Source organism: Dermacentor andersoni, chromosome 4 (assembly GCF_023375885.2).
Source record: "Dermacentor andersoni chromosome 4, qqDerAnde1_hic_scaffold, whole genome shotgun sequence".
In the NCBI taxonomy this organism is placed as follows: Eukaryota; Metazoa; Arthropoda; class Arachnida; order Ixodida; family Ixodidae; genus Dermacentor; species Dermacentor andersoni.
This window is the reverse complement of record NC_092817.1, coordinates 42,470,397-42,483,275: the sequence shown is the minus strand read 5'-3', so window position 1 is coordinate 42,483,275 and position 12,879 is coordinate 42,470,397. Positions and strand designations below refer to the sequence as shown.

Sequence of the window (12,879 nt, the reverse complement as noted above, 5' to 3'; positions counted from 1 at the left end):
CAAGATTGTTTGCATACGCAAGTATGTCAGATGGAGTGCAAGCACACATACAAAAATGAACAACATTTGATTCAACGTTCCGGACCGATATATGTGTAAATGTAGCTTTTCACTTTTCGTAGCACATGTACTGGCGACCTCGATTTCAAAAGATTGGCATCACTGGATCTTTTCTGATGCAATTATTATGTTGTTAGATACTCTTGTACTGTGCACGAAGACAGAGTTGTTTGCAGTTACATCTACAAAGTGTTTCTTAAAGGGCTCCTCACCAGGTCTGGCCATTTTGAGCTCACAGGCGCAGGGCACACGACACGCTAACGATCGTGCCTGCCAAGTATTACATTCTATGCGCTGGGCAAAGAGCTTAAATTTCAAACCAAACGCTGTTTGTCCTTCTCCTTGTGGGCACCGCGCTCCCAGCCGGACAGTCGACGTCTGTCGCACACGTGCACCTATTTACCTGGCAGTGCCGCGACAGCACTCACAGTGAGGCGTGACTTCGAGAATTATTCAAGGCAACATCCAGTTATTTGTTTAGTCTGTGGCTTCAATGGATGAATCGAAGTTTAGAGAAATAATAAGGCATACAAACCAAATGTCTGTGTTTTTTGTTTTACTTTGTACTGTAGCAAGAGAGATGTACTTCCATTGCGTCTTCTTGTCCCTATGTTGTGCAGTCGCGCGTGCGGAGAACGAAACTATGTCATTTTCCACCGTGTTCTAGTGCCGCGATCATGCTCTGTGATCTGCTTTCATCGGTCTCAGTGCTTGTGATTGTGGCACTGATGTATACTGCTAAAAAGGTGGACTTGTGCAGAGCGGACAAAATTGTCCACTGCGCAAAACGAGACAAACACAGCAGCTCGCGCGCGAGGCCATCACCAGAAGTGTGCCAGTTAGCAATAATGCAAAAGAGAGGGGGGGGGGGGGAAACGAAGGTGAGGCCCGTGACGCATTCGTCACACAATCCTCCGGCTCCGTTATGGGAGAACACAGGGAAGGAATTTTGTTTGTGGAGGCAAAGACTGGGCAAGTGGAGAGAGTGTCTATGTTGACAGTGACACTCACCTCCTGAAATCATGGGTGCGCAGCACTTCAAATATTTCTATCTCTGCTATTAATGAACTAATTTGAAATATTCTTGCTGTAGAACACACCTTAGAGGGCACATAACAACTTCCAGTATATAACCAATATTGGCTGTAACCTGGTGAAAATGTTGTGTGCTTGAATTTGGCACTTGAATATGCATAAGCAGGACGAGTTTCATAAGTTTATATTCACAAACAACATAACGTAGTTTCAAGACCAAAGTCCTCCTTGAAGTGTAGGGTCCTGCCAGCAACACTTGAAATTTCACCATTCATTCAAATCTCTTGCTCTGCCTATACCTGTACACAATTCACTTATGAGTCATAGTGCCCTTCCGTATAAACATAAAGGGCACCTGTGTTATGCTGTGCTAAGCTGTGTTATGCATGTTGACCTAAATGAAATGAAGCACAAGGAACGAGAGCTTTATGTTTAATTAACTACTTCTAAAATAAACTTCCTTCAGCTATGCCTCATGTCAACACTGCAATCTTCTTCGTGCAACTTTGCCTGCTCAGGATTCTAGATGATGAGCCACATATAAACTACAGGATGTCTGTAACAGCAACCTGGCAGTTGATAATATGATGTATTTTATTTCCTATAGCCCTAGCTAGATGTCTTATTTTTCTGTACATGCCAGTGGCCCGTGAGTGGACAAATGAGTCCATGACAGCTAACACTTCACGACCCGCTGGGCTAATGAACTTGAGGCCTTGTAAAACTGAAAATGTAGTCAATCGTGCCTAGTATGTGTCATTAGTATCATTTGAACAGTGTGGACCCTTAGTGAAATGCTTAAATGAGCATGCTCCAAGACTGGCAATTCATTGCAGCACCTGAAGCAACACTTCACGCTGGAGTCGGCGTACTTCCGCACGGCACTGGTGTCCATCGGGCACATAGCGTTGCTCTGCCCAGACATGTTTGGCAGCCAGGTAAAGAGCATCGTCTCCAAGGTGGTTGTCAAGGACCTGCTTATGGCCGACCGGGTGAGTTCATCATTTGTGCTTGTTTGCCTGTGGGCTACGCATATGTGACTGAGTGACTGGGAACTGTGCAGGAGGAGCCACGGATCTCAGAAACATCGTGGTGCGAATTTGAAGCCCTTCCCGAGGAGACCAAGGTTAAGGTAAGCCGTTGCCTTGGCCTCCCCTTTTCCGCTTTGTCTCACTTTAATAGGTTACTGTCAAGCGGGTGATCATGGTTTGAACACCCACTGCTGTTGTTTCAGCAGTCTCATGTACTTTGTCTTGCACCCACTTGGCTATGATAGCCATGAGCATGCCGCTCACAGTTAGTGATCAAGTTCACAAACCACCGACACACAAGGCCTAACAATTAACAACATTAGAGAAATATTAGCGGTGTGCGAATATGCGAAAAGTTTGAATGTTATCTTCTTTTTTTAACTATTCAGCACAAGGTCGCGGGATCGAATCCTGGCCATGGCGGCCGCATTTCGATAAGGGCGAAAGGCAAAAACATCCGTGTACTTAGGTTTAGGTGCACGTTAAAGAACCCCAGGTTGTCCTCCACTACGGTGTACCTCATAATCAGATCATGGTTTTGGCACGTAAAACCCCATAATTTAATTATATTTTTATTGTTTGGATATTCGGTTGGATAGAAATGTTCGAATCGAATCGAATATATTGCTGGCTGTGTGGGAACAAAGACGATTCTAAGTATTTATTTCTATCTATTGTAAGAGTATTGGGGAGATATTGCACTGAATTTTGCAATGATTTCGTGCTGCTAGTGAAATTTTCCTGTAAAGCACACTTAGCCACCAAACGCCTAAACTACGGAGAAGCCAGCCTCTCGGTAGCCAGGGGCGCGGTTTTGCTAGAGGGTGCACTCCCCCTCTCTTTCTTCCCTATTTTTTTCCTTTATTTTTCTTTTTCTTCCCCCTTTTTTTGATTCTTTGCTTTTCAGTGTCATCTCCAATTCAGCGTTTATTGACAGTAAGTGTGATGAGTAATGACTGGCACAGGGTCAAACACCTCCAATTTTACAGACATTTGATACAGTATAATAAAGCACAGGCTGGTGAGGACAGCTATTGGCAATTACTAAACTGTCCAAGTTAACATGAGCCAAATATACAGCGCTTTAGTATAACGGATTACTAGTCTAGTTTTTTAATATTGACAATGTAATTGCAATGTTCCAATGTAACAAATTAACCCAACTTGCTAATAAAGGCATGTGCATATCATTATTCAATATTTGAAGCTATGTATTCGTATTCAATTCCTATTCGAAAATTATGATATTCACACACCTCTACCAAATATTTCAGTTTTAGTCCATGAAAGAACAGTTCTCCATTATTAAGTGCGTGGACCAATTTAGGTTGCATATGTCGCCATCCTATGGCAGTAAGAATGCAGGAAAAAAATAGTTGCTGAATAAATACGCTAAATAAAAAAATAAAACATGCATTCTACCCTTTTTCTTTGAATGGTTGTAGCTCTATACAGTTGAAGTATCACTGTGTACAAGACCATCACTCATTGGCCGACTAAAAAAGCAATGAAATGCGTTGCTGTGTTTAATGGCTATTGCATCTAATGCACAAACACTTCTCTTCACAACAAATCCAATTCATATGCTACCGCAGCTCCATCCAATCAATGCATGGTCTCGAGGCATCATCAGTGGACAATGTCCATGTGGGAATTTAAATTAGAATACAAATCCTGATTTGTGATTTCAACTGTGTGTGCCAGTGTTTTGAGAGCTTGCCTTTGTCATACAGCATATTGTGACACATCAGTATGTCATATTAATGTCTGTATCTTCTCCTGCTGTAGTTGTTATGTTCCAGCTTCATTTCTTTTCCTGCATTACTAGAGCTTTCGGAGTTTTGAAGGAATACAAGCCGAAGCTGGTTTAATAGCTTTTCTTTAGTGTCCCTTTGAAGGAATGCTAAATAGAAACACTGAGTTAGTCTATAGTGACTAAGCATTCTTTCAAAACTCTATTACCTTTCATTTCGCACTTATAGGTTGAATATTAGTACAAGAGAAATTGAAGGTCAGAGTTACATTTCCTGAATTTCACACCAAAACATGAACGCCAGTACGTCAGTGTGACGTCTCGGATTTCAAAGTATTCTTTTGTATCTTACCTATTGTGGCCCAGTAAAAGTTCTTTAAACTTGATAAGTTCTCTATTAGGCTCTACGAGAATACAATGTAGTACCTCAACTTTAACGTAACGTCTAAAAAAAAAGAGCCATCAATATCCATGACATCACAGCCGGCTGGCTCGGAAACTTCAAGGCAGCATCGCTGCCCGTCTTTTGTTTTTGCGTCTTTTCTGGCTTACCAGTCCTCGTCTTATGGTTAAAGTTTGCATTTTGGTATTGTAAAACGATAATTTGCTAGTGCACCTCAAATGATTTTTCTATTTTGTGTACCTCTAAGAGGGCGGAAAAATGGCAAGTGGTCACAGAGCTGTTCTCTCATGTGCAGGTTGAAGGCATGAAGATGATGGTGCGCTGGCTGGTGGGTCTGCGGACAGCTTCAGCTTCAGCCAGCTCCACACTTCGCCTCCTGGTCACAGTCATCAGCCACGGGGGAGACCTGATGGAGAAGGAGCATGTTTCGTACGTCGTCTTCTATCCTTATGACTCACAATCGTTGTCAGACCCACCGTGATAACACAGTGGCTATGGCATTTTATGGGTACCATCAGGTTGCAGGTTTGATTTTTCAGCTGTGTCAACCCTATTGAAAGTGTGGAATGCAAAAATTCTAGTGTACCAGGCTTTGGGCACATGTTAATGTGCCCAAATCTCAAATTTGCAGCCCCCCCCCCCCTCTCCTCACAATTTATTCGCAGCACCGCCGTGTTTGTGCTACGAAAAGTGGAAACACCACGTGTTAACTGATACGTACGCAGCAAGCTGTTACGAGTTATGCGGATACAAAACACATTATGTTCAATGGCCGCTGACTCAGGGATGTAACTTTACTACATTTAAAACGAAACTACTGTTTAAGCAGGTATGCTTTAACGAGGTTTTACTGTATCAGCATTAATGTTTCTTCACAAATTACTTGTTTATGATGGGCTGCATTTCTAATATAGAGGTAGGACAGTAGTATCAGGGCAGCATCAGAAGTGTGTGGGGAAAGCTTACTAGAATGCGCTTTTGGCATAATCAATTGCATAAGACGCAGAGTGGTTTCACTACATAGATGGCTGCCAGACATACTTCAGCCCTTGAACTCGAATTTCCTAAGAGGAATCATGCCGTGCATATGCATTTTACTATGGCTTTCTTTCTGATCCTGCTTTTTGTCAGTCTTGTAGCGCAGTAATTTAGGCCGAAGTGCACTGTATCAAAAAGCACTTGCCCCCTCTCCCTTCTCCCCCTCTCTCTTCCTTTCTCATTTAAACTGCATTATTGACTTCTAGTGCTATCTAATGTGACTGCAGGGCAATGGAACGTTCCTGGCTGCGGTACATGGCAGCAGCATGCATGCTCAAGATATGCTGCTGTCCAGCATATGCAGATGTGCTCAGCCACGAGCAGTTCCAGAAGCTTGCCCTTGTGCTTCAGGTGAGTGCTTGCATTGATTAAAGGGCCGCCTCACCAGGCCCCATAGCAAATTTTGATTATATGCTGGAAGTTGTTTCCTGTCCTCTAGGGAGCGTTCTGGCGCAAACATTTTTCAAATCAGCTCGTTAATAGCCAAGATAATGATATTTCAGTATCATGAACCCATGATTTCAGGAGGCAAGCTTCACCGCAAACATAGACGCTCTCTCCACTTGCCCTGTCTAGCCTCCACAAGCGAAATTTCTTCCCTGCGTTCTCCCATACAGGACCTCGAGGATCGCACGACGCATACGTCACGAGCTCTGCCTTCTTTTTTCTTTTCTTCTTCTTTTTTTCCCTTCGCTTTTTTGCGGCGCAGTGCACTTCCGCTGACGGTGTCGCATGCGACCTGTTGCGATTGTCTCGTTTTGCACAGTGCACGATTTTGCACTCCATGCACGAGGACACCTGACTAGTGGTATAAGTCTATGCTACATGAATACGGAAACAGACACAAGCAGATCACAGAGCATGATCCCACGCTTGAATACAGTAGAAAATGACATAGTTGCGATCGCTGCGCGTGCGACTGCACAACATAGGAACAAGCAGACGAAATTGAAGTACATCTCTCTTCCTGCAGTGCGAAGTAAAACAAATACATGCAGACATTCGGTTTGTGTGTTTTATTATTTCCCTAAGCTTTAATTCATCTATCCTAGCAACATATTATACAAATAGCAGATGTTCACTTGAATAATTTTCGAAGTCACATGTCACCACAAGCGACGTCACAACACGAACACGTGTATATATGCGCACTAGCACATGTACGTCATCCTCCGGCTTGGCGGCCGGCGGCCGTGAGTAATAAAGAAAATGCCGTTCGGTTTGAATTTTTATATCTTTCTGCGTCACGTAGCAACATAATACTTTGCAGGCACGAACGTTAACGCGCATTGTATCCTCCGCGCTTGTCAGCTCGAAATCGCCAGACCTGGCGAGGGGCTCTTTAAAGACCACTGTTTCTAGAACCATTTGCCAACATGGTTGGTTGCGAATGCGCATGCATGGCCTAGTTTGCTTCTGTGATGAGCTGGTTGCATTGAGGTGGTGCTCTCAACCTGAGAGACCCATCTGTCGATTCAGAAACATTAATCATCACACAGACAGTGAGAGAAAAAAATATATACTGTATTTACTTGAGTTTAACGCGCCCTCAATTTTAACACGCACCCATTTGCTGTGACCTAAAAAAAGAAAAGTACTTTACAGTTTCACGCACCTCATTCTTTCATACAGAAATACAACTTTCTCTCATTTGGAAAAAACAAAGATTTACTCCCAATGCACTAAAGTTGCAATAAATAAAGAAGTTGTAGTTTCGCCCAAAAGGCCAAGCATCAATTACGATAGCAAATTAGTAGACAGCTATACGAAAAGTAAAGATAGTAGTTTTATCGCCCGTATAAACTTTTAACCATTCGCTTACTAATTAAATTAACAAGCATGTTGTCACGCGAGCTCAAGCAAACATGAACACATCTCACTCAATGACCACGGAAACTCTTTATTGAAACGCTGGAGTGAGGAAGTGCTGTAGCAGGAGCGAGGGAATCGACCCTTGTGTTTGTGTGGCCTCTCGCTTCAACGCAAACTAAGCGACGAGAACACAGTGCAGTGCGCCTAGATGCGTAGACTCTGCCTTCATCGCAGATCGCTTTCAAGATAGGGGCTGTGCCGTACGTAGCAGCCGCCAGTGTAGAACGCCTCTCCTGTTTGCACCAGTCCCACACGCAATTTTCGGGAACACCGAATGCCCGTGAGGCAGCCTGATTTCTGTCTGTCTCCGCACATGTGATCGCTTTCCTTTTAATTGCGACGTCGTGATCACTCGGCATGTCTTTGCAGTTGGCACTTCTATGCTGATAGAGCAAACTCAGAAAACGGGAAGACCAAGAAGACGTACGGTGCACTAACCTAAGCCAAAGGAAGCATTGCCTAAGCTTGCGTACTACAGCACGTGGAGGAAGCTGTGGCAGCTAGGCTCGAAGCCCATACAAGGCGGCCATTTTGAAATGCCGATGGCGATATGGTAATGCAGATTTAGGGTCGTACCCGATTCTAAAACGCACGCAATTTTTCGACCCATTTTATTGGAAAAAAGTGTGCGTTAAATTCGAGTAAATACAGTGAACGGAGATTTGTGCACCGACAAGAAGTGCAAGGAGGAATCTGCAGGAGAGCCAAAATGAATGTGCGCGCATTTGGAAGCATTACCCAAGTGATGAACAGCACTCTTCGATTACTTGAATATAGTCGACTCCAGATATATTAAACTTGAAGAGAATCATGAAATAGTTCGATGTATCAATAATTCAAAATATAAAATGTGCCTAGCTGAAAACTATCTTAGATTCCCGCACGTTTCGGACAGTTTCGCAGTCATGAAAAGCGAGAACTTACCAATTAGCCTCTTCAAGGCAACACGCAAACGCTGACTTATTTTTAGCCCGTGAACGTTGCAAGTTGCTCAGTACGGTGGAATAGAGATGCAATCGGAGATTGTTGTTGGAGAATGCATTCAGTTTCACCGCGAGCGATTGACATAGACCGCGCCAACTTCAGCAGCGGCGCGAAGTCCTTCTCGCCCAGAAGCAAGACCGTGGTGTGCCTCTCATGCTTCGATGTACTTGTTGCGCATTTTTATTCAAGATAAAGTAGAAATGGACGCACCACGGAAGCCAACTAATCTGTATAAATGCATGCTGTGCCCGGCTGCATGTCCATAATTGTCTACAGTGGCGACAAGCCAGTCAGACTGTTGTGTCAGGTTTCGGAATTGAATTCCAGTTGGAACCATACATCCTCGCTTCTCAACTGCCCTGAAAGGTCCATGCATCTTCTTTTTTGGTGCCGCTCAGCATTACGATGCCTCGCGGCCGTTGCATGCCTTCATTCTCAGCCCTTCTCCTCTGGCCCCGGCAGTGGTGACTGCCAACACTTTGCACTCATTAGTTCGAAAGTGGCTTTCAGTTTGCAGAACACCCATTCCCACCCGCGAATCGCAAAGTGATGAGCCATGCATGCTGCTACTGCAATGATCTTTCCACAAAGGGCAGTTGTGGTGTGCAGGGGTTTTGTTAAATTCAAACTGTAATGTAAAGATCCGTACAAGGGGAGGCTGGGGTGGGATTCATTTTGGCCTATCGCAGAATCCTAGAATGCCGTTTGCGGAAACCTTTTGCCTGCAAAAAGACAGGCCCAACAGTGTAGCACCTCCACTTCGGCATCCCATGCCCGGTCCCATACGGGGAAAAGATGGACTGTCATCCACGCCTTTTTGTGAAATGTGTATTGGACTGAAAGGCCTTTCGGGTTCTTGAAGCAGAGTGGCTATCTGCGCTTGCAAATAACGAACGGCCACAGTTTGCACGAGCCATCCATATGCGCAGTGAGTCAAACTGAGAGCACCCTGCTCATTTTGCCTCCGTGGCACGTACTGCCCTTCTGCCAAAACAAGCAGTTTCGAACTTAATTACATTAAAGACTTCTGACTCGAGAAGTGATTGCATTTCCGTTAGGAGAAGCGTACTTGTAGGGGCGCAGTGCAGCAGTGTTCTTCCTTCCCGTAACAATATATTGAATGTGGCGGTGAATGGGAGTTCGATATGTGCGTATTACATCGCTATACTTTTGCATGGGATTTTCAAGGGGATTTCACTATTGTTTTATGTAGACAATAATTTCATATATCCAAGATCTATATATCCGGGATCAACTGTACAGTAAAATCTTGATTCATACTATTTTGTGGTATTGCAAAATATGGACAAGTTATCCAAGTATTGAATTATGAAACGGATTAAGAAAGCATGAGACAAATGATTACTGCAGCACCATCTTTTCATTGAGGGAATTCATTATAAAATCTGCACAGAAACTGCAGTTTTTATCATCTTGCCAGTGAAATTTTTGTGGGCTATAACCACTCACAACAGCAAGGGCTTTGTGACTCTGTTCACGGTATAGTAGCAGCAGGGCAACATGCGCATCTCTCACATCTCAATTATTTCATCACCAGTGAGCCTGCCAGTAGCTAATTGTCTATTGCAATGTAGTCGGCTATTCTTATGCCAGCACAATGGGCCACAAAAAAAAAAAAGAGAGAGAGCACTTTTCATTCTAGGCCGTTTTTATGCTGTTTGTCACATTGCATACCTCATACTGAATGTAACAAAACTACTGTTTGCCATAAGTGCTGTTGTGGTGACGTATAGCGGCCATGAAAGCTTGGTTTGACATAACTCGGCATTATACATGACATAATGTGCGGGAAAATGTGGCTCGCATCCATTTGGCTCTTGCACCTTAGTTCCTCCTGCCTTGCCCCCTTGGTTTTGGTCAGATGCTAGCACCACCTCTGTGCATGCAACACTTACCATGCCACAGGCCTCATCCGAATTAACCAGTGTGTGGCCTGTGTGACTGTAGTCCATTATCAGTACATTGTACAACTGTTGGTGTACAGAGCCAACACTAGAATGGAGACACAAAAGTTGTACACTACCCAAACCACTTTTGGGAGCCACCGACTTACGCATTCACAGCCAGCCGCTCTGAACACTGTTCTTGTTCGCTTTAACTTCCCAAGCCTGCTGCCCTTTAATGAGCAAGGTTCATTGCTGTCCAGGATGAGTGTCCAGAGGTCCGTGAGCAGTTTGGCCTGAAGTTGCACAAGCACTTGCTGGCTATGCGGCTGCCACTTCAGTTCCTGGCTATCTTCGCACTGGGGGGTGTCGAGAAGCGGCGACCCCTGCGCAACCAGCTACGCCAGTGGCTCCTGTCATGCATCAACAAGCGACGAGATTTCCTCAAGCAGCACACCATCAATTCCATGAAGCTGATCACCATCCTGCCCGACTACGTGATCCCCTATGCCATCCACCTGCTTGCCCATGACCCTTGCCTGCCAAAGTATGACGACGTTCCAGGGCTGGTGCAGATCAAGGAGTGAGTGCAACTTCTGTGATGCCTGTTTCGGGGTGCCCCCTTGCTTTCTTGCAGGCGGATATGAAACAAAGCCTTGGTGCTTTGTCTTCTAATGTGCCTGTTGACAACATTGCCTGCAGAGCAGATACGTGGTGAACGTTTAGTTACTTCACCTTCTGGTTATTGGAACTTGGCTGTTGATAACAAGGCTAGACTTCAAGATCAGCACGTTCTAGCCGTATGGGGCCCTTCAGTGCACAAACGCTGAAGTGAATCTGTACGTTCCATTTAAAGACAGCATTCAAAGGGGGTCATAGGGTTTCTTGGGCTACATTATAAGTTCCCTTCTGCTTTTAGAAGATTAGTGTTTGGATCAAGTTCTAATGACAGTGCTAATTAGTCAATTTGCAGCATTTGTAAAGTGTTGCAGGCCTGCTTTTGAACCCACCACTCGTGAAATAGCTTCTTTTCGTTTCAGCTGAGAGAATGATGGTGTTTATGTGTGCAGGTGTCTCTGGTTTTTAATGGAGCCACTAATTACCAAGAATGAAGGCTACAGCTTCAGTTTCTTCAAGAGGCTCATCGAGAACATCAAGCAGACCCGCGACAACCAGTGCCCCGACGACAAGCAGGCACAGCTGGTAGGTGCTGGATTTGTTAGTCCCAAGGCCGAGACTTAGGTCATCTCTGTCTGCTTGCATGTGTGCTTGCAGAAACTGTATGCAGTGTGTGACCTGGCCCTTGGGCTGGTAATGACCAAGACCACCAGCTTTGTGCTGAAGGACTTCCCGCAAGAGCCAGTGTTGCCGTCCAAGTGGTACACTTTGCCAGACAAGGTAAGGATGATGCCACAGCAACATACTCGGCACTGAAGTTGTCTTTGTCAATTAAGTAGTAATGCTATATTTGCATTTTAGGCTAAAGGTTTAAAAGTTTGTGTTATCTCAAGCACATGGTACAGTAGACTTCCATTAATTCAACTCGACTAATTCGATTTTTCGTTTAGTACGATGCCAGCCAAAGGTCTCGGCCAGTGCCTATGCAAGGGCCCAAAGTTTCGTTATTTCGATCCTAAAATAGGCCTTCACCAGATAATTCTAACTTGGCCAGTCGGCATGCACACACCTGACCCCTGTAGTGATGCCAATAGTGACCCCTTTAGTGGCAGTGCATGTCTCAATGGAGCTTAGGTGACAGTGTGTGCATTGAACACACTTCACCACCCATCGAAAATGCCTATTTTCAGCCAGCCCTAGGAAGATTTTCAAGTTATAACTGTAGATCACAATGTCCTATTACGGTATTTACCCATTTCTAATGTGCGTCTTTTCGTTGTTGTTTTTGTTGCTTTAATATATTTTTATATGTAATATGAAAATTGGACCAAAAGTTTCCTACACGGTGCAGTCAAATACAAAATCAAAACTGCCTTTGCGGCGTTCGTATGCTTTACCGCACAACACAAATGTACTGCAGCGAAGATGGCTTAAAGGAACCGGCTACCGATGTGCAACACATAGTTTTCTTGCTAAAAAATTGGGTGCACATTTGATTTTTACTTTGTTTATGAGCTTTAATATAATTTCCATGTTAGTTTTCTACTTTGGACACATTGAAAGTGAGCGTGCATTTTATTTAGGCGGGGGTTAGACTCTGGCAAATGCTGCCAAACGAACCGGCGGTGTGTCTTGGCATTTACTATGCATCTTCTTTAATTTAACCCATTTTATTGGTCCCATCAGGATTGAATTTATGGTAGTCGACTGTACTTGTGGTTGACCTGGCAGTCGCTTATTCCTTTTTATAGCATTTAGGAAAGGCAAGCCTGAGCAATGAAAAACTTTTTCACATCACAAACTGCTTCATTGTCCGACAGTCAGTAAGCCTTGTAGTGTTCTGCTGAATGACAGGATTCTTGTTGAGTATTTGACTGGGATTGCTTTTTTTCGAAGCAATTAGCTTATGATACTTGCTAAATAAGGCTTCTTTATTGTGTCAAAAATATTTATGCAGGTGCAAGTGCCGAATGTGAAAAGCTACTTGCCCCCGGAGCTGGCTTTTTCAGCTCCAAAGGTATGTACATAGCCCATTGCGTGTTTGCTTTATTTACTTGGGAGTGCTTTCCAGTTGTCATGCCCTGTGTTACTTTGACCTGGCAAGGTCAAAGTAACACAGGACTGATGTTTTGATATAATGAAGCAAATTGCCAATTTTATATACTTCGTTAATAGAGATTT

The 12,879-nt window shown here is 44.1% G+C and overlaps 1 protein-coding gene across 6 annotated transcripts in view; it reads left to right on the top strand.

The window, feature by feature from the left end:
- Window positions 1–12,879, top strand: part of pds5 (cohesin associated factor B pds5) — a 74,478-nt gene that overhangs the window by 41,419 nt on the left and 20,180 nt on the right. For all 6 annotated transcript variants that reach the window (XR_008613635.1, XM_055073650.1, XM_050184094.2 and 3 more), the window contains exons 15-22: window positions 1,932–2,087; window positions 2,159–2,227; window positions 4,578–4,711; window positions 5,548–5,671; window positions 10,344–10,663; window positions 11,151–11,283; window positions 11,356–11,478; window positions 12,656–12,715. Coding sequence is in view for 5 of the 6 variants with exons in the window: in XM_055073650.1 (XP_054929625.1) it covers window positions 1,932–2,087; window positions 2,159–2,227; window positions 4,578–4,711; window positions 5,548–5,671; window positions 10,344–10,663; window positions 11,151–11,283; window positions 11,356–11,478; window positions 12,656–12,715 (1,119 nt within the window). In the remaining variant the exon portion in view is untranslated. The remainder of the gene's footprint in view (window positions 1–1,931; window positions 2,088–2,158; window positions 2,228–4,577; window positions 4,712–5,547; window positions 5,672–10,343; window positions 10,664–11,150; window positions 11,284–11,355; window positions 11,479–12,655; window positions 12,716–12,879) is intronic.